This window comes from Vanellus vanellus, assembly GCF_965231255.1.
Source record: "Vanellus vanellus genome assembly, chromosome: 6".
Taxonomy (NCBI): domain Eukaryota; kingdom Metazoa; phylum Chordata; class Aves; order Charadriiformes; family Charadriidae; genus Vanellus; species Vanellus vanellus.
Window position 1 is genome coordinate 52,085,752 of NC_138911.1, and position 27,714 is coordinate 52,113,465.

Below are 27,714 nucleotides of genomic sequence, written 5' to 3' on the forward strand. Positions count from 1 at the left end.
TCAGCCTAGTCCAGAGTTAGCCATTTTTGATGAAAAACACAGGCAGGATAATCCAGAAACTACTAGTTAAAGGGCATTCCCAGGATGCTGAAACAACAAAGAGGTCACGTGGAAAAGTATCTTGATTTACTCACTAGCCATGTGAAATAGTGACTCCATGAACTGAAAAGTCAGAAGACCTCTGATTCTACATGTGACTCAAAGCTGTTCTTTGAACAAATTCACTTCATTCATCACTTCTATGTTTTGGTTCTGTCTGAAACCTCCCTGTTTTTTTCATTGTTCCATCTCTTATTTGTGAAAAAGCAAGTGATAGCTTCATTACATATTTCTTGATGGTATTGGAGAGAATGGAAGGTGCTAAAAGAATGAGCATACAATATGTCTATTACATGCTTGAAGCCTGAAATTTCACATTTGCAAGATTCATTTTTATTTATAAGGCACTGTAAAATGTTGAACCATGTTCTGTTAAGTAACTAATTAAGTTATAGAATTTTCCTAGAAGAAAACAGGCAGTTTACCTACACGTAACACAGTGTTGAACTTGAAGCAATGAGCTCCTGTTGTTATTCACAAAGGATACATTTTTTTAAAACACAGTATTTCTTTCTAAGGTAAATCAGTTGGTCATGAAATTAACTATATTCCTATTTCTGTCCTACAACAATTATTTTTCTTGTTCCAATTATAAAGTAATACAACTTATTTGAAATCTTAAAAGAGCAAAATGTGTCTCTTGAAGGTTAAAATGGAATGTTGTAATTAAACTGTTACTAGTTGTATCTTACTGTAACACCAGCGTATTATAAGTAGTCAGGCAGAAAGCTCAGATCATTAGCAATAATTAGTCTAGGCTATCTCTGTATGATGTTTGGTTTATATTAGGAGCAGCGATGCAGGAAGAGCTTAATACATCTGTTAACTACAATGCCTGGAGTTTATTTTACCCAGTGGCATTACTTGTAAAAGACCCTTTATCTGTAGGCTGGGCTTTCTAGAGCGTTACTACTCACTAAATCAGCTGACGTGAAGCCAGGAGACTGGTGCAGAAGATAAACGGTGTGGCTCAAACATGACATCCACATAGTTCTTCCTCCCTCTGCAACTGATGCCTTGTAGCAATAAGACTAGTAGATGCAGCAACCTCTTTGTAAGAAAAACAAGACAAAAAACCCCAAACAAGTTGTTTTAAAGCTTCTTATGCAGTACTTTAAGCAGTCTAATGTGGAGTCACACAACTAAAATTTAATAGTATAATACTTTTATTACTTTTTAAATACTTTCTATTGCTTTGATACTTCGTGTATTCCCATACCATAATATGTTTTGTTTTTAACAAATAGATATTTAAATCTTCAATTTTTGTACTTTATGATAAAGAGCACTAATAGTAAAATAACCTTGTCATTAATCTTATGGTATTCATACTTACCTTAAGCCATGTGGCAGGGCTTTATAAACCAGTTTTATAAAAAACAGGAATGAAGAGGCAACTTAAAAAAGCTGAATGTGACCCTTGACTAATTAAGAGCAGACCCTCTGACACGCAACTATTTAGAAATACGCTAAAAGATACGTTTCTATTCTTTATTCTAGGGCTGGACTCCCGAGAGCGTCGTGGCTGCCCGCCGCTTGCCGAGCAGGACCAGCCGCAGCCAGGGCGCTCAGCGGCAGTTTGCGGTGAGGGGCGGCCCAGCCTCCCCGCCCGCCGGCCTCCCTGATGGGGCTGCCCGCTCCCTCCTCTCCGCCGCCACCGCCTCAGGGGTACGCCGTGCCGCGCTGGGGCCTGTGCCCGCTGCGGGCCAGGCGGGGCCCGCCGGCGGCGGGGACGGTACGGAAGTATCGCCGCCGCCCGGCAGGGGGCGCCGCAGGCGGAGGCCGCGCACTCTCCGTCGCGGCGCTCCCGAGGCGGCGCGGCCTACGGCGGGAGCGGAGCCGGGAGCCCGCGGTGGGAGGGGAGAGGGGACACGGCGCGGCGCGCCGGGAAGGGACCGGGGCGGCGCCAACATGGAGATCGGCACCGAGATCAGCCGCAAGATCCGGGTGAGAGAGAAGCAGCCGGGTCGTTCCCTCGCCACCCGCGGCAAGGGCCTGACCCTGCTTGTGAAGAGCAGGCCCTGCCGGTGGCTGGGGCGCTGGATTTCCTCCGGCCTCCCTTCAGACGCGGAGGTGGCCGGGGCGCTGCGGACCCTGCACGACGAGCCCCGTTCCGCCAGCGGAGGGAAGCGGGGGGGTGAAGCCCCAGCCGGGCGGGGGTTACCGGGAGCTCCCGGCGGCGGGCGGCCTTCGGCTTCGTGACTCCCCGGGGAGGGACAAGAGCAGGAGAGTCGCTGTTTTGGGAAGCGGAGTCGGGGTCCCACCGTACCCGGAGGGCAGCTGCCGGCTCTGCCCCTGAGCTGGAGTTCTCGCTCTGCAACGGCCCGCCTGGGATGCGGGCCCGGAACCGGGAGCTGCTCGGGAGAGGGAGCAGCCGTAGCCGGGCGTTCTGGTGTGACCCCCCCCCCGGTACCGATAGGTCTCGTCAGCTGCCCCCACTCAGCAGTCACAGTTTAAAAATCCTGGCAGGTTTTTTTTTGGTGTTTTTTTTTTGTTTGGTTTTTTTTTTTTTTTCCTTGCTGAGCCAGGCATGACCTTTTATCAGACCATCGGGGATTCATTTTCGTTGCAACTTATGAGCCCGGATAGTCGTTGCTTAATAAAGGACGGCTGGGACTTGGAGGTTGTGAGGTAGCCCCAGAAACTGGTCTATAGCAAATATGGTAGAGTGCGTGAGATGTCTGGTGTTTTTTGTTATTCTGCTGTCAGTCCCTCACTGTTACAACGTTTATATTGCGAGCAGTGGAGAATAGAAAAAGTAACTCACATGTTCAAATAGGTAATGGGAAAAGCTTTGCTAAGCCTCCCACCACTTTGCAGTTAAAAATACTCTGTTGCTCCATCCCTTAAATGCTATTTCATTATTTTTTAGGGTGCTATAAAAGGAAAGTTGCAGGAGCTGGGGGCTTATGTTGGTAAGTTTCATCATGTGTTTAGCAATCTTCTTTAGGTTTGTTGTTGTTAGATAGGAAACAACCAGCTAGTTAATGGAACAGCGTATTTACTTATGTTACTTGTATTTACTTGTGTTACTTGTGTTACTGCGTACAGAAGCCTTAAGCTTGAGATGAATTATCTGAAGTGCTGGACTAGTATGAAAGGAAAAGACTTACTTCACAAAATATGTATAGTCCAAGTGTAAGAGGAGGCAGTATGTGGACATCGAAAAGGAAATAACTAAGAAGGCTAACAGTCTCTCCCTTTCAAGGAGAAATGGTGGCAAGGGAATTGAAAGGAAAACAAACAAAAAAATGATGTGTCTGTGAATACTTAAGGATGTTTTTGAAGCACAAGGGGAAACATTATATAAAAAAAAAAAAAGATCCTTGCAAATATAGCGGTGGTTACCTGTGAGCACTCTGAGATGGAGTTAGTCTTCCTTAGGCATCTTTTCAACAACCTTTTGAATTCAGGGTGAGACATTTGTCAAAATTAGGAGAAAGGATATTACTGTAAGACAGAGAGAGGCTGACAGTTTTAGGAGGTGGAAAGACCGTGTGAGAAACATGTAGGCCAAATCTGCAAAATGTAAGAGCTTGACTCTTAAGGAAAAAGCTAAGAGCTACGTTAAGCTAATATTGATGAAACATGTAATTGAGTCTTAGAGGCACGGTGAGATTTTGTTTTGGATTGTGAGGAGAGAGAGATGAGCAGTATGAATGTCTGGTTTTTTGTTTTGTTTTGTTTTGTTTTGTTTTTCTAAATCCAGGATTAAATGGATATTGCACTTAAGAACACCGGTTTTTAACAGCAGTAAAAGTTGATAACACAGTGTTCTGTTGGAAGCAGAATACCTCAGTCCTGCAACTGCCTTGTTGTTATCTGTGATAATTCTTGGATTTCAGGTGAAGGAAAGGAATTATGAGAATAGCTCAGGGATCTCTTGAGTTGCAGGACCTAGTTCAAAGTTTGTAGTTTGATCTTGAATTTGTGTTATTTCCTATTTAAAGGGGGCCATTGTGTTTATGGAATCAAAATGTATTGACTGAGTAGAAGGGAGTTACCTACAAGCTGACATTCTGAACTCAGCAGGCGTCAAGGAACAGTGTTCAGAATTTTTTCATTGTAAGGTCGTCTTTTTTCACCGTCTCGGAAGTTGTCTTTTTCAGTAACTCATTTTTTTTATTTTTTTTTTACTATCATTCCAGGTTTCAGTTTCTCAGTCCTTGAGGTTTTGTCTGCTTTCTCCTGCATTTCTGAAAAAAAAATCTTTCTTACCTCTAATACCAAGGTGGTGGTAGAATACTGTTAAACTTTGATTCCAACTATGGCTCATTATTCTTTGTTTGTTTTTCTATTCTTTCTATTTCCTGTATTCAGAAGGCAATTCCCAAAACCATACAATGTCTGCACTTTATTCTCAGTCAGCTTCTGAACTTCTTTGAATAACAGTATTCTTTATTGCCAAGTCTGACTTCCCTTGGCCTATTTTTGTTTTTAAACCACTCTTTCCAAATTTCTGTCATTTTTCAGGTTTCTTTTCTTGACCAGAGTATTTTGGACAACTTTTCAAGTAATGTTTTTCAAAAGCTTTCTATTTCTTCTTTTTGGTAACTGGTAAAAATCGTTTCTCCCTCATTCTAGCCTCTCTGAGCAAGAATGATGCTTTTGTTTCTTTCTGTAACTGCTAGTTCTTTTCTTTCAAAAAGTCTTCTACAACAAGACGTGTTGAGACTTACTTGTTATGTAGAACTTACAAAGGGAAAATGTCTATCTGTGAAGCAAAATAAAGATAGTTAAATATTCAACTATTACAATTTTCAAAAGGCTGTGGTTTTGCATACAATTTAAGTTGGTGTAAGCCAACGCAGTCATAGAGAGCAGCAGTTGCTTCCCTCCCTCCCTCCCTCTATCATACCATTACAGGTAATTGTGCTAACTTCTGTTTTGATCTATACTTAAAGTATCTTCTTTACTTTATCATAGATGGAACCACCTGAGAAGCTGATCATGTTTAAAAGTAGCTTGGCCAAAAAAATAAAGTTTATTCTAAGTTCCTAGATCTGGGTATCTATCCCATCTTGTGCGACTTGTGGTTTACATTTAAAAAACAAAACAAGTTAGGTTTTAGGCTGGGGACATGTTATGTTGGAACACTTGAATAGTAATAGTGGAGTGCAGGTGCAATGTATGCGTGTTAGTTTTGTAGTCTAGGGTACAGATGAATTATTTACAGGGTACATAGACACAGAAAAAAGGCAATTCCTTTGATTTGTATTTTGATTTCTAGTTAAGATTTTTCATTTTTTAGGTCTTTTTAATGCTGTGTACAGACTTAATGAAATGAGTACATCTGTATTAGTGCCTTGGTTCAAATTTATAATTTGAAGTGCATTTCCCAACAATCTTCACTTACTATTGTTATGTTCATGTAATGGAGTGGTATTGGAGAGCATGAGGCATTTGATTAAACTAAATTGAAATTTGTGCTCAAGAAGCATACCTAATGCCCTTGAACAACAAATGCACCACTCAGTCCTTCAGAGTAGACCAGAGCTAGGCCAAAGTAAAAAGCTGAATACCAAACTCCCCAAACCCTTAATGTATTAATGTCAGATTCTGAGCACCTTCCTGTCCATTCTGATGAGTGGGTGTACCCTGTGTGAGCAGTCTGGCAAGGGAATGGGTTTCTCACTGTGTATGAAATTGTATACATTAGGGAATTAGAGAATCAACCTCTCAGGGTTGCCGTTTTGGTGTTGGTTGGAAAATCTTGATGGAAAATCTAGAAGTTAATACAGTTTTTATTTGTTTAATGTGTAATTCAGAAAGGGATATTTATCTGTTTGGTGTTTGTTGCTAAAGGAAATTTGACATGGATACAGTGCTATACTCGGCAATATTTGAAGTGATGAAAATTGTAGATGGTTGTTAGTGTTCAAGTAAAAGGCAGCAGGGTGGCTTTCTCTTATCTTGTCTCTTCTGTATGTTATTTACTCACTTTTAAAATATTTTGATCTTCAGCATATGCTCTTGTGAAGTTGGTGATTTTTTATTTCTCACTCATAGCTGAAACTTGTCTTGAACCTCAGAGGAAATGGAAGTCTTGTTAATTTGCTTACCTAATCCTCTGCCTGCAGAGTCTTTATAGTAAAACTGGGAAAAATTCTGGTTACATGTTTAAAGATGTTTGCCATGTCTTTTATGATTTATTATACTTTAAAATAACATATTTCTCTTTGTATTAGATGAAGAGCTCCCTGATTATATTATGGTTATGGTGGCCAATAAGAAGAGTCAGGAGCAGATGACAGAAGACCTTTCCCTTTTCCTTGGAAACAACACTGTCAGGTTTACTGTCTGGTATGTTTGTAAGCTACTTGTCATGCTTCTTACCAGTCATCAGGACTGTTTTTTTATAAGTGAAACATGAGAATTTAAGAAGTTGCTTATCTCCCCATCGTGTAATTTACATTAAACAAAACTTTTACTTTGCAGGTCCAATAAGTAAATTATTTTTAGTCTGTCAAAAGTTAGGCTATTGCAGTGATAATTAAGTGGCAAAGGACTGGAAGGCTTATATTCTTTGTTTGCTCGTAAGTCCAGTCAAATTTTTGAATGAAGTGTGACATGCTCAGGTAATTTGACTTTAAAAAATTATTGCTGCAAAGCTCACTGTGACCATGAGAGCATTTCACACTGTTCTGCATGACATCCTTGTCTCTAAATTGGAGAGACATGGATTTGATGGATGGACCACTCAGTGGATAAGCAACTGGCTGATCAATGGCTTGATGTCCAAGTGGAGACCAGTGATGAGTGGCATTCCTCAGGGGCCGATATTGGGACTGGTGCTGTTTAACATCTTTGTCGGTAACATGCACAGTGGGATTGAGTGCACCCTCAGCAAGTTTGCCGATGACACCAAGCTGTGTGGAGCAGTCAACACTCTGGAGGGAAGGGATGCCATCCAGAGAGACCTGGACAGGCTTGAGAGGTGGGTCTGTGCCAACCTCATGAAGTTCAACAAGGCTGAGTGGAAGGTCCTGCATGCAGGTCGGGGCAATCCCATGCACAAATACAGGCTGGGCAGAGAATGGATTGAGAGCAGCCCTGAGGAGAAGGACTTGGGGGTGTTGGTTGATGAGAAGTTCAACATGAGTCAGCATTGTGCGCTTGCAGCCCAGAAAGCCAACCGCATCCTGAGCTGCATCAAAAGAGTCGTGCCCAGCAGGTCAAGGGAAGTGATTCTGCCCCTCTACTCTGCTCTGGAGCACCCAACATAAGAAGGACATGGACCTGTTGGAGTGAATCCAGAGGATCTGGATGAAGATGATGGGAGGGCTGGAGGACCTCTCCTGTGAAGACAGTCTGAGACAGTTGGTGTTGTTCGGCCTGGAGAAGAGAAGGCTCCAGGGAGACTTTATAGTGGCCTTCCAGTACTTAAAGAGGGCCTACAGAAAAGATGGAGAGGGATTCTCTATCAGGGGGTGTAGGGATAAGACAAGGGCTAATGGTTTTAAACTGAAAGAGGTTAGATTTAGATTAGATATTAGGAAGAATTTTTTTTACTGTGAGGGTGGTGAGACACTGGAACAGGTTGCCCAGGGAAGTTGTGGAGGCTGCATCCCTGGAGGTCAGGTTGGATGGGGCTTTGACTAACCTGGTCTTACGGAATGTGTCCCTGCCCGTGACAGGGGGTTGGAACTAGATGATCTTTCGGGTCCTTTCCGACCCAAACCATTCTATGATTCCCTGTAGTTGTAAAACAGTTCTTCAAAGACAAACTTTGCTTTTATGCTAATAGTGCTTCAGTTTACCGTTGTGCATGGGTATTACTATATCAGGACAGATGAGCAGTGGATCTAATTCTGTATACTGTCTTTGATGAGGCTTAGCACCAAATGCTTAGGTATTCCCACCTCTCAGACTGTTTATTTATTACCACCACTCAGCTCTACAAAACAACAGTAGAACCCAAGAATTATTGTGAGCAGGACAGATTAGCAACAGATGAACTGTTTTCTAAGCTCCTGACAGTGTGGATTGATTTATGCTATGCTGCGTGACAGCCTTAGCCATTGTATTTCTCATGCATTTTCTAATACTGAATTTGATTTACAGTATAAACCTTTAATTAACTCCATGTTTTAGAGTATCTGAACAGATACTTCACTCCAGAGACTTTTCTTGCTTTTAGAGTTGTGTATATTTTCAAGTTAATGTTATTTCTAAGTCTCTAACCTAATTTAGTTTTAAGGAACATTGTTTTGTTTTGTATAGATTACAGAAATGCTACCTTTTTTTTTTCTTTTTCAGTTTGCTTCCTTTGAAATTTTTGTATTGACTGGTTACATTCGCTTCCAGTATTTCTTCTATGTGATTAGTCAAGTTCCTCTTTATTTGGTTAGGAGCTTTTATGCTATTGAATAGCAGAGAGAAACATTTTAGAAGTTGGGTATGTTATAACCATAAACATAGACAAAAAGTGAAAGTTAGTTCCAGCTATTACAATTCACTGTATTAACTATTTAAAACGGTGGATTTCCATGTTTCACTGTTACTTCAATGGATATAATTTGAGTTTGTTTTCAAAGTTTTCAATTTTTTCCTGATGTTTGTCAAAAATATAAGAAAGGAGGGCAATTAAGCATGTACCCCTTTTTAAAAAAAGTACACAGGCTTTTATGTTCTTTGTTCCCTCTTGTGGCCTGCCTAGGCAAAGCTTTGGGGTTTCACTGTATCAGTAAGTCATGGAGTTGTCTTTCTTATAGTGGTTTTAGGAATCAGTTAGACGAATTAGTGATGTTTACAAATTGATGAGGATAACTCCAGTACTAGGGTTTTGACTGAATCCTGATATACAATAAGAAATAACACAATAATATGTAGCAGAAAACACTTTTATGGCTTTCTAAATGAAATTAAAACTTTATTGAAAAAAAAATAGAGATGTAGAGAAAGCAAATTTCAGCAGGGAAGAGAAATAAAGATTATTTTTATTTATACATTTAGAACTGGATATCAACTGTATGTAGATATTATATCTCCTGTTGGTTTTCACAACTGCTTAAATTCCAATTGTAACGAGACTTTTAATCTCAATTCAGTATCCATATTTGCTTATAAATACAAATTCATTGTCAGAGTGCTTTGTCAGGTAATGAGGTAGGTATTGATTAAAAGAATGATGGAAAAAATGACATGATGAAAACTATGCAATAAGCTGTAAGAGGACTGGTGGAAAAAGCTTAAATAACACTGTAGTTGGGAATTCTATATGCTTTTATTTCTTCTAAAGGCAACCCAGAGTGTTTACATTCTTAAACATTGGGTCTCTGGCTAAATACAATACTCAGCAAGGTCTGCCTTCCTTGGTTTGTCTCTGTAACTTGTAATTCAGGGTCATCTGGCAAAAGTTTCACAGCAATTCTGTGGCAGACCTGGCAATCCTGCTGGTTGGCCAAGACTTCTTACTCTGAACCAAGTATCAGGTCACAGTTATCTGGAGGTCAGTGTGGGAACTGATACGGATCAGCAGAGTTCAGTTGACAAAACTTTTAAGAGTGTTCTAGTGAAAACTCAAAGGAAGTGAGTGTAAGCCTGCCTTAGACTCACATGGAGTCTTACTTTTCCCAGTTTTCAATATGTTTTTTTTTTCCTTTACTTCTTTCTAATACTCAGTCTAAATTATGGAGATGCCCATGGTCAGGTTTGAATTCCAAGTAGGATGTGCATTTAAGTGTTGGGATTTTTTCTTTTTTTTTTCTTTTTTCTTTTTTTTTTTGTTCTCACTGTAATGTGTGTTTATTTTTAAACAGCCTTATTATTTCATAGCCTTTTGATTTTCTGTGCCTTTTTCACAGGCAAACAGCAAATTTGGTACCTTGCTGAAATATTTTTGCTCACCAACATTTATCAAAGAATATTATTGGTATATACAAAGCATGCTGGAAGAATCCTGAGTATTTTAAATGCTGCAAATTGTATATTGTTTAGGTTTTATTTAGAAATGATATTTAACTCTGCTGTGTAATTAAAGTCTCATATACGAAATAAAATTTTCAGCTGTACTTTAGGCTTCTAACTTAAGGGTTTTTTTTAATCACTCCTTTTGAAGACACTTAACTCATACCATGGATTGTAGTGAAAGAGTGGAAAGTACTGACTTAAATTATGTAAACCAACTAAATGCCAAAAGTAGATGATGTGATGAATACGCTTCCTGCACGTATGAAGACTTACTGGAGGCAAGATACTTAAAGCCTCCCTTTTGAGGTTAAACATACATCCGTTGATGGAAAGGAGGGGAAAGGCAATTTGTTTCTGAAATATGATTATTCTTAATGTAAGTTAAAGTTCTTTTATTTCTCCTTTTTCTCTTTTGCTTCCTTCCCTGTCCCCCCTCTATTTCAGGCTCCATGGTGTTTTGGATAAGCTGCGATCTGTGACTACTGGTAAGTAAGAAAATTAGTTTGAATGAAAGTAGGTTTTATCTTTTCTGTATAGTGTTGCGTGTCTAATGAATTTCAAAAAAGAGCTTAGCTGAGTGTTTTTTTAGTTTTCAGTTTATATAGTCTTTTGGGTCCTGACTCTTTAGAAAGTTGCTTTATATTTTGAGATAGAGAATTTATTTCTGAGTCCAGAACTTATTTCTGGGTTTTTCTTGTTGGTGTTTTCATCTGAAACAGCTTTCAGGTTGTTGTGTTTTCAGATCTGCGTAATGTCTTGTTTGCAGTCTCTTAGCTACATTTGCTCCAAAATCTGTATTGCTGTGGTTTGATGTAAAAACGAAAGGTACTTGTCTCCGCAGAACCAACTAGTGTAAAGTCTTCAGAATCTAATATCTTTGAGAGCAACCTTCCTTCCAGCAAAAGCAGTTCATGTGCAAATGATGAGAGGAGGCGTGAGGATATCTTGCCACCCCTTGCAGTTTCCAGCACTCGGACTGAAAGAAATGACTCAAGAGTTTCAACAAGCTCACAGGAGCAAAGGAACACTGCTTCACGGTAAAGCATCTGCTTACTTACTAACACACATTCTGACATTAGTAGTTGTGTGACTGTAGTAGCCATTCTGAAGAGCAGAGGTACTTGGAAAGATCAAAGTGGTTTTGAAGAGTAAAGCATCGTTACAATTTGTTGCATAAAAAACTCTAAATCAGGAATTTAGTTCCATTTCTTTAAGCAACAGATTAATTAATCAAACCTAAAAATAGCAATCAGTGTGTTAGATTTGTATAAACAATAATACCTTAATGCTTCTTCCCTGCTGGCTTTGTTTAAAAGACAGTTCTCATTTTCCAGAACTTTATTTGCAGATGAGTTAATAGTTGGCAATTTCTTATTTTATCAGGCAGTCTTGTGAAGATGGTTCTGCATCCCGCTTAACATCTACAGTCAAGCCTTTGAGGGAATTGTCACCTTCTGAAGCTGTAATTGACATTAAACCTGAACCAGATGATCTAATTGATGAAGATCTGAACTTCGTGCAGGAGAATCCTTTGTCACGGAAGAAACCTATTGTAACTGTAACTTATGGCTCTTCTCGTCCTTCTGCTGAAATCTACCGACCACCAGCTAGCAGAAGTGCAGATGGCAATACACATGTGCACAGATTGTCACAACAGGGCAACTTACAGGGGAGCCGGCAGTTAGACACACAAAGCTGCAGGTCTTTGGAAACAGGCCAGCTGTGCAATCCAGAAGTGTTTGGCAGCTTAGCAGAAAGTTACAGACCCACTTCCAAACTTAGTGCCGATAAAGTAGGCAGCGAGGTTAGTACGATCTAAACTATTGCAATATTTTACACTTGCTAGGAACCTAAAGAACGAGGTACACTTCTGGTAAAATCTTGACCTTAGAGAAATTGAAGGGCTTCTGTCACTGATACCAATAAGTTTGGGACTTCATTCTTTGGGTTCACTGATAAAAAGAGATTGCATAGTTTAACGTCATTGCCTGGCAAGTTGCTGCATCTCAGAGTTAATTAGCTTGTACATCTTTATGCCATATTGAGTTGGACTGATAGGTTAGTACATTGTCATGATGCACGTGATGAATCAGAAATAATAATTTTGATCTCTGGATCATTGGAACAGCATGGTCTTATGTAAGTGCTATGTAAATCTCCAGCTTTACACAGTTCTGTAAATCAGTGTTTTTGGGATGCTGTTTATTTATACCTATGCTAGATATACATTAGTCTCTAAAGCCTGGATATGTTGATTATTAGGACTGTTATGATTACAGTCTTTAGAACCATAGCATTTAAGAACTCTTTGGGACGGGTGTTGTACAAGGACAAACTAAAAGATGATTGCTGCCCTACATACTTTGGAGGCCAGGCAGGGCGATAGTCCTAGCCAATAGTTTTGACGCTATCCATATGAATCAGTTAAGAGCCCTTTGTGAGAGGAATGAAGGTGCTTATGGCTGCTAATGTTGTAATGAAGCAGGAATTTTACATACCTTGTAGTATCTGTGCATCTGTGTTTGTTACTGCTTATATAGTTCTCTGACTTTGCTACTACTTAGTTCTGTATAAAGGACAACAAATTTTATTCGGAAATCTATAATGCATAAAGATATGTGCTGATGTCTTTGTTTTTTAAGATGGGGAAGTGAGAACATAGTGATTTGTTTAAGGCTGTACATAAGTCATTGATGAATGACAGTCACATCTCTCCTTGGAAATGTTAGAAAAAGGTCTTGTGATAATTTTCTTCTATTACTATTTCATGAATAATGTCCAGAAGAGGGCTATTTCAGGAATGTTTCTTAGAACTCTGGACCTTTGCTGTATTCTGTCTTCTCTTAGACAAGTTCTTCTGCTTTGGGAAGTTTTACCTTTAAAAAGGTCATTGGGTTTCTTACTGTATGAATCTTCTGTATCAGAGCAGTCCAGGTCCCTCCCTTAGGGTATTTCTCCTTGGAGGATATGGGATAAAGGATACTGTGTACAAACCTGCCATTCAGATGCCTCATTGTGTTCCTGTGTAGTTCAGTGCTGAGTGATGGTTCCTACAGGAATTCTTGATGTGTGCTTTCTCCTATACTTTCACACAGCCTAGTATTTAAATTTGTCACTACCACGTGCACTGTGGTGGTGATGGGTGGCTGTGTCAGTACAAGGACCTTGCACTGTCTGAACTGGACCATGGTGGCTCTGCATAGCTATTAGCGTCCTGTGGAATATGTCAGTTTGCTAGAAATTAATGCTTACACTAATCTGAAATTCGAGTTGATACAGCGAAGTCATTCATACTGATTTCGTTTGTCTCTATCAGACTATCAATAGGTGCATCTTGAAGGGTAGTATGAATTTATTTGGAAAGCCCTGCTTTTTCCATAGATGTTGGATAAATTGTCTGTACTTTGGACTTTTTTCTTCTCATTTTCTAAATGTTACTTACAGTTCCATTTTTAATGAAATATATGTCTGATTTTCATATTCTGTAGTGCTGTCACTTGTTTCTGCAGACAGTGCAGTAGTTCTAGATTCATGCAAGTTGAATGGAAGTTCTCCATCTTCTGGCTATAGTTAGAATTGCAATGTTTTCTTTGCTGGCTCATTAATACATGTTTTATGCTAAATGAATTATTTTGGCTGCTCTGTTTGTTGTAGGAAGAAAGCTCCAGGAAGAGACGGTTGCCTGTTGTAAGCTCAGTAGTCAAAGTGAAAAAGTTCTGTAATGATGGGGAAGACGAGGAGGAGGAGGAAGACTATGGATCACGAACAGGAAGCATCTCCAGCAGTGTGTCTGTACCTGCAAAGCCAGAAAGAAGGTACTTAAGATCTCAGTGATTCTGTGTGGTTTCCAGAAAGAATTTAATGAATAAAATCTTTGAAAGTGGAAGTTGGGAAAAACTGTTTGCAGTTTTGAAAATTAACAGACAAAATTCAATAAGCACTTTTGTATTTTTTGTACTATCTCAGCTCTATGGTGAGATGTCTCTTTATACCACCCTTTTTCCTCTGATTTTGTAACCTGTTTTTAGTATTGTGCATAAGCTGCAACAGAATGTGAGGGGCAGAGGAAATGATAGCAGAGTTTGTGCCTTTCAGATACAGCATGGTTTTACAGCAAATTAAGCTGAGAGGCAAAATCACACCTCGGGACTTCCATTTTTGAGGACATTTTGTAGATCCCCATCCACTCAGACAATAGATTAAGAAGCTGAAAACAAATATGGATGAAGTGATTTTAGCTGATGATTTCTATCAATAATATGCATAACTGCAAGAACCTGTTGAAATATGTGTTTAATGTGGTTACAGTTGCTGTTGCAATTCAAGTACTATTAATTTTTTTTTATCTCCCTTAGACCTTCATTGCCACCTTCAAAACAGGCCAATAAGAATTTAATACTGAAAGCAATTTCTGAAGCACAGGAATCAGTTACGAAAACAACCAATTATTCCACTGGTAATTAACATTATTTTTGTTTGTGCTAAGCTATAATATTTCCAAGCCCTGTTTTATAATTCCAAGCTAAACATAGCACTTAGAGATAAAACAGAATGTTAAATACTGCATGTCAGTGATACATTTAAGGAATTTTCCATGTCCTGTGAACATTTCATAATTCATCACTGAAGATTAACGTAAGCATAAACACAGGAGGAAAGAGTTATTTAAAACATATTAATCAACATAGTAAGTCTGTAAAGTGTATAGTTACAATATGGAATTGCCAGAAATATTCTGAAGTTGATAGTTGTCAAGGGGAAAGTGTTCAGAATTAGGCAGCTACTAGTTTGAGCTATTTGGTTGATCTTTCTTCCTTTCTGCCCTCTCCTTCTGCCTGAGAGGGAAGGAGAAAAAAGCCAAACAGCAAAAAATCAAAATGCACTGCATATAGGTAATAGAAGTGCAAAATAATGAGCAACATACTGATTGATATATTAGTTTATATTGTTTTTAAACAATGAGGCTGCAATTTTAGTTCAGTGGTTTTAGGTATCGAGTTGCAGTTAATACAGCAACTGAGCAGTTGCCTGTGTGTAGGCATTCAGCTCTCCTAGTTAGGAGAGATTTCTGCTGAAGAAGGGCAAATCCAGCTGTTGTCCCATGTGCTTTCATTTCATTGGGTGTTAATAAACCTAGTGTTGTCAGCAGGAAGCATTGCATATTGCCAGGGAAGGACCATTCACTAAACTACCTAAACCATGACTTTTATGCCATTTGGAACAAGACTGAAAGCTATTCAAAATCTCTTGACTGCTCTCTCTCTCAAAACCTGCAAACTCACTATAAGAAACATATATCTTCCTTCCACATTAGCATTTACAAAATGGTCTTTGTGAACATCTTCCCTGTTTTCTTGTCATTACTTGTATTTGCAAGGTTGCACAGGTGCTGATAAATAGATCTAAAGGTATGAGATGGGTATGGAGTTTTCTGTGTTCAAAGGCTCTTGAGTTGGATGAGATATCCATGCATGTTAGAAGTTGGATGTAGAGTAAGCTGGCTTTAAAACAGAATAAATTGTATGGATGACTAATAAAGATCGTTGCCAAGCTTAGAACTGAAGATAAATTAACTAAGAATAGTTCTAGTAAACTATTGAATTGCTTGACTACATACGAAATATTTTTCATACAGTGAATGAACTTCTAAAATAAAATTATGCTTCTTCATTAATAGCAAATAACATAACTTCCTCCCAAGCATTAAGAGCTCGCCTTCATTCTAGATGGTAAGCAGAATGAGCAGTTTGTTAAGAAAACAGGTAGGAGCACCGATACTCTTATGTTCTGATGCCAGTTATCCAGCAAGGAGTGTTTATGGTGGAAAAAGCAGCAAGACAGGGAACAGTACTTTCAGGTGATGCAAGAAGCTCTTTCCTGTGTACATAGCAATATGGCAGAAAATAAAACATAGCCAGAAAATTTTAAAATTCATTAAAACTATTGATTTTTAATAGTGCTGATCTTGCAGTTTGACTTACCAACATGATCAAAAAGCACCGCTTTGTGGTTTAATACAGAGGTGATTTGTGAATTTTATCTGAAGTATCATGCAGGTTCTTCCACTTTAGAGGTAATATTTAATGTATTTTTTAAGTATTTTGAATGGAATATGGAAATAAGCTAATTTGAAACACATAGGTAAAACAAAATGGTAAGATTGTAAATGATAAATCCATTACTGAGTGGTACCTTTTAGTTCCATGTGTCAGAAGTTGGGTGCTCATGTGATACTCAGCCAAGGAAGAATATGCTTAGCTTTTCACAACCAGTTCTGATGGTCTTAGCAGAAGCCAAGTAAAGAAGTCAGCCTGTAGTCCTGCTACTCCCAAATTCCATGCTACAACTACCTGAAAGGAGGTTGTAGCTAGGTGGATTCTGGTTTCTTTTCCCAAGTAGAAAGTGATAGGACAAGAGGAAATGGCCTTAAGTTGCACCAGGGGAGGTTTAGATTGGATATTAGGAAAAATTTCTTCACTGAAAGGGTTGTCAAGCATTGGAACAGGCTGCCCAGGGAAGTTGTTGAGTCACCATCCCTGGAGGTGCATAAAAGACCTGTGGATGTGGTGCTTAGGAACATGGTTTAGTGGTGGCTTTGGCAGTGTTAGGTTGATGGTTGGACTTGATGATCTTCAAGGTCTTTTCCAACCTAAATGATTCTATGATTCTACTGTCATCAAGTTTTATATTCTATTTGCAAGCACCTTAGCATAGGGTAGCTGGCACCATACAAAAAGAACACATTGGTAATCCATGATTGTTTATATGAAAGGTGGAATGAAAAGTTAGTTCAATACCATAAGAAGTGGATGAATGAATACTTGGCTGATGTCACTCTAATGCTTCTCATGCTGTTTCATCTTACAAGTAGGTGTTCTCACATGCCACTCATAGAATGCTCTATGCCCATGCACGAATGTACTTTCACACTAAGGATTTTACAGGTAGCCTAAGATGCTTCTTGTGGAGACAGCTGCTTGGGATTTTTTTTTGTGTGTGTCAGAATTTATTAGTGTTATTTTAGCACCGTATGTAAAAATAGTACTGTTGTGTGATTGGGTTGTATGTAATGATTTACCATTGTTTCTTTATTTAAAGTTCCACAGAAACAGACTGTTCCAGTTGCACCAAGAACTCGAATTAGCCCAGAAGAATCCCAGTTAGAAGTAATACATGCGCAAAACAGACCGCCTGCTCTGAGTTCACAGCTTCAAGTAGAAGAGCCAAAGGAGCAGACAGTTGAAGGAATTCAAGGTCATCTGATAATAGTCTTTAAAAATTTATACCAGGGAATGTCATTTTACAACAGGCTAAGCAGAGAAAAGAAATGCTTTAATTTTTAACTCAGCATCATAAGTTACATGTGGAAATGCCCTGAAAACCAAGAAGCTTTCTAAAGCATGGCTGTGTAAGATAGATACGTACACGTGAACACACCCACACAGTGGTATAGCGTTCTCGAATATCACTGAAGAATAATTGTGCTAAGCAAATGTATCCATTTACAGTGGGATAACTTCTCTTTTCCCCATGTTTTGCATTTTTTTCCTTAGTGTCTTGTAGGAGTAATTCTCTCATGAAGCTTATGTGCAAGAGTTAAGATACTCTACATTTGAAATAGTTCTGCAGCATATGAAGTATTAAAAGATTATTTCTGACATTGTTACCACACAAATAGTTCTAATGTGTTTGTTTTTTTTTTTTTGTGTAAATATTGGAGTACTACATCTGCTGTTACAGGACAGCTGATACCAGGATAACTGTGTGAACAGTTACTTTTGTAACAGTTACTTCTGTAGTTGCATTTACTTCTGTTATGAAACTCCTGAAGGAAAATGGCATAACATTTAAAGGCAGTTGAAGTATCTTCAGCATGATTTTGTTACAAAGAGAGAAGCATGTGTGTGTCTGTGTTAGTTACAAGGAACCATAGAAGTAAGGCGGTGGAAAAACGCTTCTGTAAGAAGAAGTTAGTGTAGTCTTTCTAAGTGTTTAGATATTTAGATTATTGAGTAAAATTTGGTTTGAGTAAGATCTTTGTTACATCAGCTCATGTTCATTGTTATGTAATGGTAATCAACTATTTTTTCAGTCTCCTATTCCTCATGTAGAGGTATTTGGAAACTTTCTGCCAAGATAAAATAGTTGAAATTGTATCTGTAAAGTATGTAAGAGGGAGCTTTATCAGTCTTTGAATTAATGTACAGAAAATAGTTATGCTAAATATTTTTGCTCTTGTGCCATTGAAATGGAAATGACAGCTTGCTTAAGAAACCTACAGAAAGCAAAATGAAATTTTTCAAACCAGAAGTCAAATGTGGAATAGTGCTACTCTGATTTCTTTCACTGCTTTTAAGAAGACCGTAACGTAGTCCCTTGTAGTTAGCTGCTTTCCTGTGACTGTTCTCTGAATAGTCAACACCTTTACAAATGAAGAGGAAGAACTTGGCCTTTGTAAGTTGCCATACTGAGCAATGATTATGGGAAAGATTATGGGAAAGACAATGATTATGGGAAAGAGTCTTTCAGTATTTAGATTTTGCCATGCCATCTGGCTGGAGAAAACTTGTTACTATTTCAGAAACAATGAGAAAGGGTTTCATAACAATGAAAATTACTTTTTTTTGTTAGAAGTGTGGAGATTTTTGTTGTTTTTTTTTTTAATCAAAGGAATTAGAAGAGTATGCTTCAGTTCTTTAATCTATAGTTTCATTTTGACATGCAGTAAAATATGCTTCTAATTACTGGTTGTTTTTTTTTAGGAGCTGAACAAAAGGAGCTCTCTTCTCGGCTCCAGATTGATCCTGTGGCTGAAGATACTTTGCAAGTGACTCAAGGTTAAGTCTTGTGATCTTTAATTTTCAAATTGAGCACTACTGGTCAGTGAATGTTAAAATATAACTTCCTTTTAAATTAATTACACTGATTTCTAGTACTTTCTAATTTCTGCATCTCTAAGGAATAAAAGCATTACATCAGTAATTGTTCAAAGCCTGAGAGATTCTGGGGGTGAGTGGCCCTCCATCAATGCTGTTTCAGCACAGCCATTCCAGTAACAAAGTTTCCTGGTCTGGCCTAATATGGCCTATGGATCCTGTTGATCCATTTCTGTGGCGTTAGCAAGTAAAAATGTTTTCTGGAAGCTACTAGTAAGACATGAAAAGAAAATATAATAAGCTTATTGGCCATTTAAATTTATATTAAAAAATATGCTATAAATTAAAAGTACAACTACAACCTTATTTTTCTCTTTTCTGTGTAATTTTTCTCCCAATTCAGATTACTATGATGCAGAATCTATGGTGCACACGGATACTAGGTCATTTATCCTGAAGAAGCCCAAGTTGTCTGAGGAAATAGTGCCGCAGAATCAGCAATTGGGAAAGAGGGCCACAGAGGCAATACGAGTACTCTCAGGACGTCTAATACAGACACGGTAAAAAGTTTCTTTTAGGACTGTTATTAGTCAGAATGCTGGTCTGTGGTTTAGATGGAATCATTCAGTTATACTTGTGCTTGTCAGTCCAGTCAGGATCTGTGAAATCATGGAAAATGGACTGACACTGAATAGCAGAGGAAAAAAAGCAGGGACAAAAAAACCCTCCCAGAATTCTTTCTAAATGTAAAATAACTCCAAGGGTCAACCGTAGCTTGAGCATGTCTTTGATTTGCAAGAAAGAAGAAGAAACTGAAAATTACTGCTCTTTTTTTGTCATAGCTGTTCAGATTTCTGAAATCTTAGTTAAGTAATAATTTTGCTTAAGTTGCCTTTAGCTTTATACCTATTTCACCCTGAGATTACATTTCTTAAGAAATGTCTTTTAAGGCAGTGTTGAGTATGGTGAATCCTGAGCTCTCAGTGCTGGAGATGAACCAGCACATTCTGCATGCAGGTCACTCAGTACCCATAAGCCAGCAAACAGTTAAGTCGCATGTGGGGCAAGTGATTTAAGGCTCCTTACTGGTGAGTTTGGCCAAGAGAAGTTTAAAGTTCATGCGTGCTTCAAATGATGAGTTGTGGATGCTTTTTCATTTCTCCCAAGGAGCAATGGCCAGTGCACAGTCATTTTCCTAACTTTAACGTTAGAGGCATTGATATTTCCTGCTACCAAATAGTTTTATGTATCTTACCTGTTAGAGTTAAAAACCACTCTGAACGATGTGATGTACTTCATCACTGTGGGCTGCTGTGTTTGAGAAACTGCTAATGTTTCCTTTCCGTGAGTGGCTTTGAACAGGCTGTGTTGATTAAAAATAAAACCAACAATGAAGAAACAAACCCAAAAGGATAACCTTGCAGTGTCACAATTGAAAATTGTGACTGTGCTACAGGAGTGTGGTAACTTTTTGCATGTTTTTAACGTGGTGTTTTTTTCTCTTCTGAAAAGCATTCTACACATGCTTAGTTGCTTTTAGCCTAATTTCAGAGAAGCAAGGTTTGTCAAAGATGAGAACTCCATAGTGCATTTCCAAATATTTAGAATCACATGCCATGCGGGAAATCCCCTGGGTGAAATGGGTGGTACAGTGGAAGACTGGAGAAAACAGATGCATCCCCTGTTTTTATACTCCTTTTATCCACATTGGCTACTGTCAGATACAGGATACTAGGCTACACTGATCTTTCAATCAGGCTAAGCATCAAAGTGTGTAGTGTCAGTGTTTTAGTTCTTTCTTCCTAGTCCTAAAAGCTTTTACACCCACTGTTTCATAATGCGCTGTTCAGTATTTCTGAGGAGACACCCGTTTCGTGTGTTAAAAGGGTCGTGATTCCAAGAATGGTATTTACCCTCGCTTTTTTTTGTCTCAAAACCGTAAATTCCTCAAAAGATTAATTGCTTTCCTTTAACTGTGTCTGTAAATGAGCTTTCAGATCTATCTGTTGAGCAGAATGCAACAAACTGAAACATACCCACCAAATTCTCTGCTATATGCCGTTGAAAGCTGTGTTTCTTATTAGTGCTTTAGGGAGACTAGAAGGCAAACTTAATTGGAGTAATTATAGTAGTATTAAAAGGTTTGTAACGGTGTGACTCTCCATAGATTAACTTGTACTACTTCTAGTTACTAGTGCAGCTCACTTTTACTCAAACCTCTTGAGTCAGAAAATCTATTTTTACTACATTTCTTTGTTTGATAGAGACCAGCTTGCACAGCCAGAGAAACCTGCTAGTCCCAAGTTCATCGTGACGCTGGATGGTGTGCCCAGTCCACCAGGATACCTTTCTGATCAAGAAGAGGAAGATATGTGTATAGCTGAAGGATTAAAGCCGGTTGCCCAAAATATGTGTGCTGGCAGAGGATTAAAAGGCCTTCGAGCACAGCAGATGCAAATTGTAACCAGGCAGCTAGAGAGCTGTGATGGTAATTCTGCTTACCAAGAAGATCTAACATTAATGCGTTGGTTTGGTTGTAGATAGAACATTTGGATATATCATTGTTAAGAAATCAAAGTGGTGGTGTTTATTCTTCAAATTAGAACATTCTTTAGGCAAATGAAATGTGGTATTTCAGTGGAGCCATATCTTTAGAAGCCATTATCTTGGTAAACCAGAGCAATGTGGCACATAGGTAATTCTCCGCACGTCTCAGTATTGGTAAAATTTAGGTTTTTTCTTTTTGAAAAACAGTAGTTTTTTCAGGAGATTTTATGATGAATGTTTTGCCGTGCCTTGAACTTTAAAAAACACATCAGGTGGTATTGATGTTTCTGTCTAGCTTCGTGATACCAAAAGGAGCCTGTTAAATGTAAGGTGTTGGCAGAGTCAAGTTGCTAGAATCTCTGAAAGTAGACCTTAAACAGTGTGTGATTTTACTAAAAGGTTTGTATATTCAGGATACCTTTTGAATAATATGGGAAATTGCTTGCTGAAGCATATTTTTGAATTGTTTAGAATGTTGACATGGTGATGAAAAATATAGAGGATATTATTTTGTCATGGACCTGTTGACTACTTCCCTAAAGGTCATGCTTGGATTAATTAATTTATTTTTTCTTAGTTTTCTTATAAAAATAAAGACCTTTATTTTCCATAGTAGCAGTGCATCCAAATTTTCTGAACTAAGTAAAGAATAGTATTTGAAGCTGTACAGAGAACTCTTAAATTCCATGGATCCAGCTGTAAATGTGCAGTGCAATTATGAGAACACCATGGGGGAAAAGTGAAAGATCTTTTAAGTCCATGTCCTCTCAGGCCCCCTGGCAGAAGTACTACACATATCAGGCAGTCTTAAAGAAGAAAGCAGTGTGTTATATCCATTGGCACATTTTTACTAGTACAGTGAAATACACATTAGAGTACTACCCTTACAAATCTGTGCTTTTACTTGCGTAGTCTCTTTCATAGTCCTGACTAAAGCTATTTTGTACAGGAGAGTGTTGCTGGTACAGTTTTCTCTCTGTTAGGGATTCTTATGTGATTAGCTGCGTTAGCCAGTAGTAGCACGGGTGTGACTGAAGTTCACACAGAACCAGATCAGTATGGAAGTGATATGTATGAGCAATGGGGTTTACAGTAGGATAGCATTACTGGGCTTCCGTGCAGTGCAAGGAGAAGGAATAAATGAGGCTGAGGATGGAATGACGCTGGAGCAAGCGTGTCACTAGTAAGATCAGAGCGGTAAGCTTTGGACAGCCAAAGGTTTAGGCAGATTTGGGAAAATGACACAACAGTGAAGGTACATGCTTAATTGCCTGAGTTTGCAGAAAGGTTAGATAGGTGAAAGTCAAGGTCCCAGGTTAGTCCCAGGTTCCTGTAAGAGTAGTGAAGGTATTGAATGTTTCAGCTTGGAATTTCTTAAAGTAGTTTTTGGATTGGAGTCTGGGTTCAGGTAACTGAAGTGAATGTGGTGTCTCTCTGAGCAAATTACATGAAAGTGGTTCTTTTTTGGTGTGTCCCCCCCATGCTAATAAATCATAACTGATTAGTGTAAAAATTGATTTTTTTACTTTATCTCTTGAAATAATTTTCTAGGGCCAAAAATATCTTTGAGAAAGGAAGTATAGCTATTATTAATGTGGTTCAGCAGAACAATCGTAACTAAGGTTCAGTTAAAGAATCTTCGTCTTGTCTGATCAAGATCTGGTCTGTTTGACTTTAACACCTTAGTTTAGATTTGTGAAGAAAATTAATTTATTTTGCTTGCAAACAGTGCAAGTTTGATCTTTTATCACTGAAAGGCAGCTGTCAGTCCAGTATTATGACTTCTCTCACTTTGCAGTTTTGGAAATTTTCTTCAGGTAATATGATTGTACATAAATTTTTACTGTCATGACTTTATTTTTTTTTAATAGTAGAGGCTTATCAAGAATTAGGTTAAAAGGAGAGAGAGAATAGGAAATACTGTGAATTTCAATTATGCTATATTGCGTACGCCAAGTCGCATGAAGGTCCCAACTTGTTTTTTGTTTTTTGTTTTTTTTTTCTTTCCTTCACAGTGGATATGGAACAATTAAATGTGCTGCAAAAACAAGAGAAGGTGCTTGAGCGATGCAAGTACTGGCCTGCCTGTAAAAATGGAGACGAATGTGTGTACCATCACCCCACACTACCTTGCAAGTGAGTAGTGCAAAGCTCATACTTGACATGTTATTGTTATTTTTATTGCGGTGCTACAGATTTCCCTTCTGTTAGTAAATATTCCAAGGCAGTGTAAGTCTGTTAGGGTAGGATCTGAGCTAAATTATCACACTGTAATTTCTTCTGTTTTCCTCTCATCTATCATGTGTCAGAATACAGTGATGGTTTTAATAAGCAGAGTCACAGTTGTGCTTGTGCAGAAGAAGGCTTAGTTTCGTATACAGGCTGGTGGGTTGGTGTTGCTTAGAGTTGTAGGAAATGGTGTCCTCTTAAAATAGGAGGCACTGTTCTGCTAGCTGTCAAAATGCTTTTGAACATGTTAGGGTATCATTACATAGTAATGCAGTCAATTTTCTTTTAATTTTTTTTTTTATTTGAAAGCAAAGGCTAACTCTTGAATGTGCACAGTGCCTTTTTGACTCCTCTTCCAAAAGCAGCAACTTGAGATAAGTGTTATCGAACTGGGTAGCTTCATTTACTCAGGCATTTGAATTTTCTTTTAAAATCTGACACAACTAAATTCAAAATAAAGCTTTCTCTTCAGTGCAGAGAATGAATGTTACTTAGGGAATTCTCTGCCCCTCTGTGCAAAGGTCGGAATTCACAGTCAGTGCCTTTGCTGCTCTGCACTGCACACTAAGAATAACACGACTTCACTTGCAAGAAGTAGCTTGCTACTAAACTCTGCCGAGTGTGAGGTAGTTCAGTTATTTATTGAATGTGAAAAGTGTCCACAGGGAGAATGAAGACAGATCTGTTCATGTACAACTGGTGCACTACACCCGCATGCCCTGCTTTGGAAATAACTCCCTCTTGGAGTTCTGGCATTCTGTGATAGTCTGGCTTTCGTGCGCAACAGCTGCTTGGGGATTTTGCTCTGAGTATGGGCTTATGACTCAATTTCTTTTCCCTCAGAGTTTTTCCTAACTGCAAATTTGCTGATAAATGCTTGTTCATCCATCCAAACTGTAAATACGATGCAAAGTGCACTAAGCCCGACTGTCCTTACACTCATGCCAGTCGACGAACCCCCCATTCATCTCCTAAACCAGGTGAGCACCTCTTGTTTTTCTGAGCTTTAAATGAAAGTGCTGAAGGGAAAATGGTATTTTTGGAAGCAGAAACTGACAGTGGTGAAAAAATAATTTTTTGCTTTATTTGACTTTAATTTTATGTCAGCTCTTAATGCTGGATGAAAAATAATAATACAGTGTTACTGCAAAAACTATTTTCAGAAATATCCCTGAATGATTTTATGCAAGAGTCCACATGAAACCTGTGCAAGGCCAAAGTGGTGACTTGCACAAGGAGTCCCTTCTCCTGAAGGCATTAGCCAGTATTGCAGTTTTACTCAATTTTGTTTCTTAAATTGGATACATGTTTTACCAAGAGCTTATGACACAAATTGAAAACAGAGATTTCTGTCTTTGTATGAATGTTTTTTTCTTTAATGACACTATAGGAGTTAAATTTATGTAATGATGAGATAGATGACTTTCAGGGATGAGGTTACCCAGTGAAGGTGATAGCTGTGTTTGGATTATGGGTTGGTATTGCTGAGCCTTTGAACGGTGCCAAGGTGGAGGGCCTTTACTCCACTGAAGTTATGATCTTTTGGAAGTGGTTTAGCCCTTTACTCACAGTATGATGCAGTTTCGTTACTTTGCCAGAAGGCAGAGGACGATGTGCTGACCTCCTCTATCATTTCCAGCAGCTCCTCCGTATTCTTCAAAGGTGCACTGCCTGCGCTTTTCAGTGTGCTTGGCTTAAACTCCAACAGACTTGCTGCTGTCTAATTTTAACATCTGAATTTCTCTGTCCACTGGAATCTCTGCTTAATTTGTTGGAAGCATTGCCATGACGGTGGTACCTTCTGTCCTGAAATGGTGAAGAACCCAGACTGATGATTACCTGATAGTCTTGTTTTATCCCAGGATGAGATCCTCTTAGTGCATTGTGATATGCTTCGTGTGTTTCTTGCAGAACTTTGGTGTATTATAAAATGCAATTTCTTGCAGAAGGATTGATATATTTAAGTTTGTGTGGAACTGTATTAAAAGAGCAATTTATTGTGATCCAGACTCACTTCCTGTTCTTTTCTGTTATTAGCACCACTACCCACACTGTCTATATCCTCCAGTAGCCCGCTGTGCAAGTTTTTTCCTGCTTGTAAGAAAATGGAATGTCCATTTTACCACCCAAAAGTAAGTTTCTACTGTCTCTTCCCTTCCTTTCTAGATATACACTTCAAATGTGTTACTTTGGGTCAGGAAACTTCACTGGCATTTCACACTTTCTGCTTTTACTTTTCACATTTTAATTTTAGCTCATAAACAGAATATGCAAAAGCAGTGACTTAAAGAATTTTGAGAATTATATTTTTAAATAGTATTTTTCCTACCAGATGCTTCTGGGGAGTTTCAAACAGGCAGACAGCCACAGCACTTGTCAAAAATCTGCCCAGCCAGGATGCTGGGGGCAGAGGAGGACACCTTGTAGCCTATATGGAAGGCATGCGTTTTCAACTCTTGGCTCTTCCTTCAGATGTGCCCAATATACAAGAACTTTAGAGATTACCCAGTTACCCTAAAGTATGTTAATGTAATTTATAGAGTACACAAGTTTATAACTCACATACTTCTATGGAATTATGTCCCTGCATATTCTTATGCCACTAAGTTTAGTGCTTTTTCAAGCCCCAACAATGCCGAAACTTGCTGGGTCCCCAGGACTCTGTTACTGGATATTATTAGCCAGATACGGGGGCTTCTCCTCTGCCCTTCAGACGGTGCTGTGTCATGCTCCTCACTTGTACGCACACATCAATTGAAACTGAACTCTCTAAACCCTGAAAAGCAAAAGAACTACCACCTGTCAGTGCATTGGCAGTTTGGGGGCATCTAATTAATACTTTTGAAAAAGGATTTCCTTCTGTCTTTGGGTTGAACTGATTGCACTACTCTCGGTAGCTGTTGATTTGGTTACCTATCAGATATGTCATACAGTAACCCAGATTTGTGTGTAACACATTCAAGGTTAGCTTGTGCAGCAGTTCAGGCAGCCAACTCTGAGTAGCCTCTTCTGAAACGCTTTCATTTTTAGCATTGTAGATTCAATACCCAGTGTACAAGACCAGACTGCACTTTTTACCATCCGACTATTGCTGTACCTCCCCGCCATGCCTTGAAATGGACTCGGACTCAAACCAGGTGAGATGCTTTTTATTTTATTTTTCTTGGTTAGGTTTAGAGTGTATGTTGTGACTTACATCACCAGTGTAATTTTACTCGCAGGAGTAATGTGTGTGTGATGAACAATGAAGATTGTATGAAGAAAGATATCTGCCATAGGCATCCTTCTTTTAAAGAGAACTCTATACTGTTTGTTTTTTGTAGTATAAACATTAGTTAATGTGGTGCAACACTGAAAAACAAGTGCCTTGCAGCTAGGATATGGCCGAGTCGCTGGAATCCTGACTGGGACATGTTTACTGAATTTTATTTGAACAAAGCTGAAAATCCAACATCAGCTCTTCTTTACTGTTGTTCTATCTATCTTGTGTCCAGGTTGTCTTTTCCACAAAATGTTAAGCTGTTTCTCTGAGTGTTTCTGGCAGAACAGCTCCTTCCTGTCATCCATCCACAATTTCATAAACTAGTAGCAAAATTCCCAAAGCCGTGCTCTTCAAAGACAGTCAAATCACGGGAGCCTTTCCCTCCCACTGCTCTCATCTGCAAAGGTCTCAGTCACTCCCAGGGTAGGAAGCAAATCAGTTCTCAAATGCCCTTCACAGAGGGGTAGGATTCTTACTGATGTGAATTGTTTTTCTCTTTCCCCTCAGTGAATGATTGTGGTATAACCTGGGACTGAACTTTGCCTCCTTCGGACAGTAGCAGAAAAGAAGCTTGACTACCAGGGGCACAGGATGTTAGAAAAATTCATGCATTTTGAACTTTTAATATACATTGTTTTCATAAAATGAGGTTGATTGCATACTTGAAATGTCTCTAATTTTTCAAGTTTGTAAGTTTGAGCAATTTTACATTTTTTTTACACTGTAAGAAGAAAATGTCTGTGTAAGAAAAGTTTTACTTTTAAGTCCATTAAAAACTTTCAAAGCACA

At 38.7% G+C, this 27,714-nt stretch overlaps 1 protein-coding gene across 1 annotated transcript; it reads left to right on the top strand.

Annotated features, from left to right (window-relative positions):
- Positions 1–1,906: 1,906 nt before the first annotated feature.
- ZC3H14 (zinc finger CCCH-type containing 14) lies at positions 1,907–27,714 on the top strand. The gene is made up of 17 exons (XM_082485593.1): positions 1,907–2,046; positions 2,972–3,014; positions 6,288–6,402; positions 10,456–10,496; positions 10,853–11,048; positions 11,395–11,815; positions 13,666–13,826; positions 14,367–14,467; positions 17,110–17,265; positions 18,774–18,848; positions 19,291–19,447; positions 21,152–21,375; positions 23,450–23,570; positions 24,507–24,643; positions 25,701–25,795; positions 26,694–26,800; positions 27,433–27,714. Exons 1-17 carry the CDS (start codon positions 2,011–2,013, stop codon positions 27,437–27,439), a joined length of 2,193 nt encoding a protein of 730 aa, XP_082341719.1. The 5' UTR covers positions 1,907–2,010; the 3' UTR covers positions 27,440–27,714.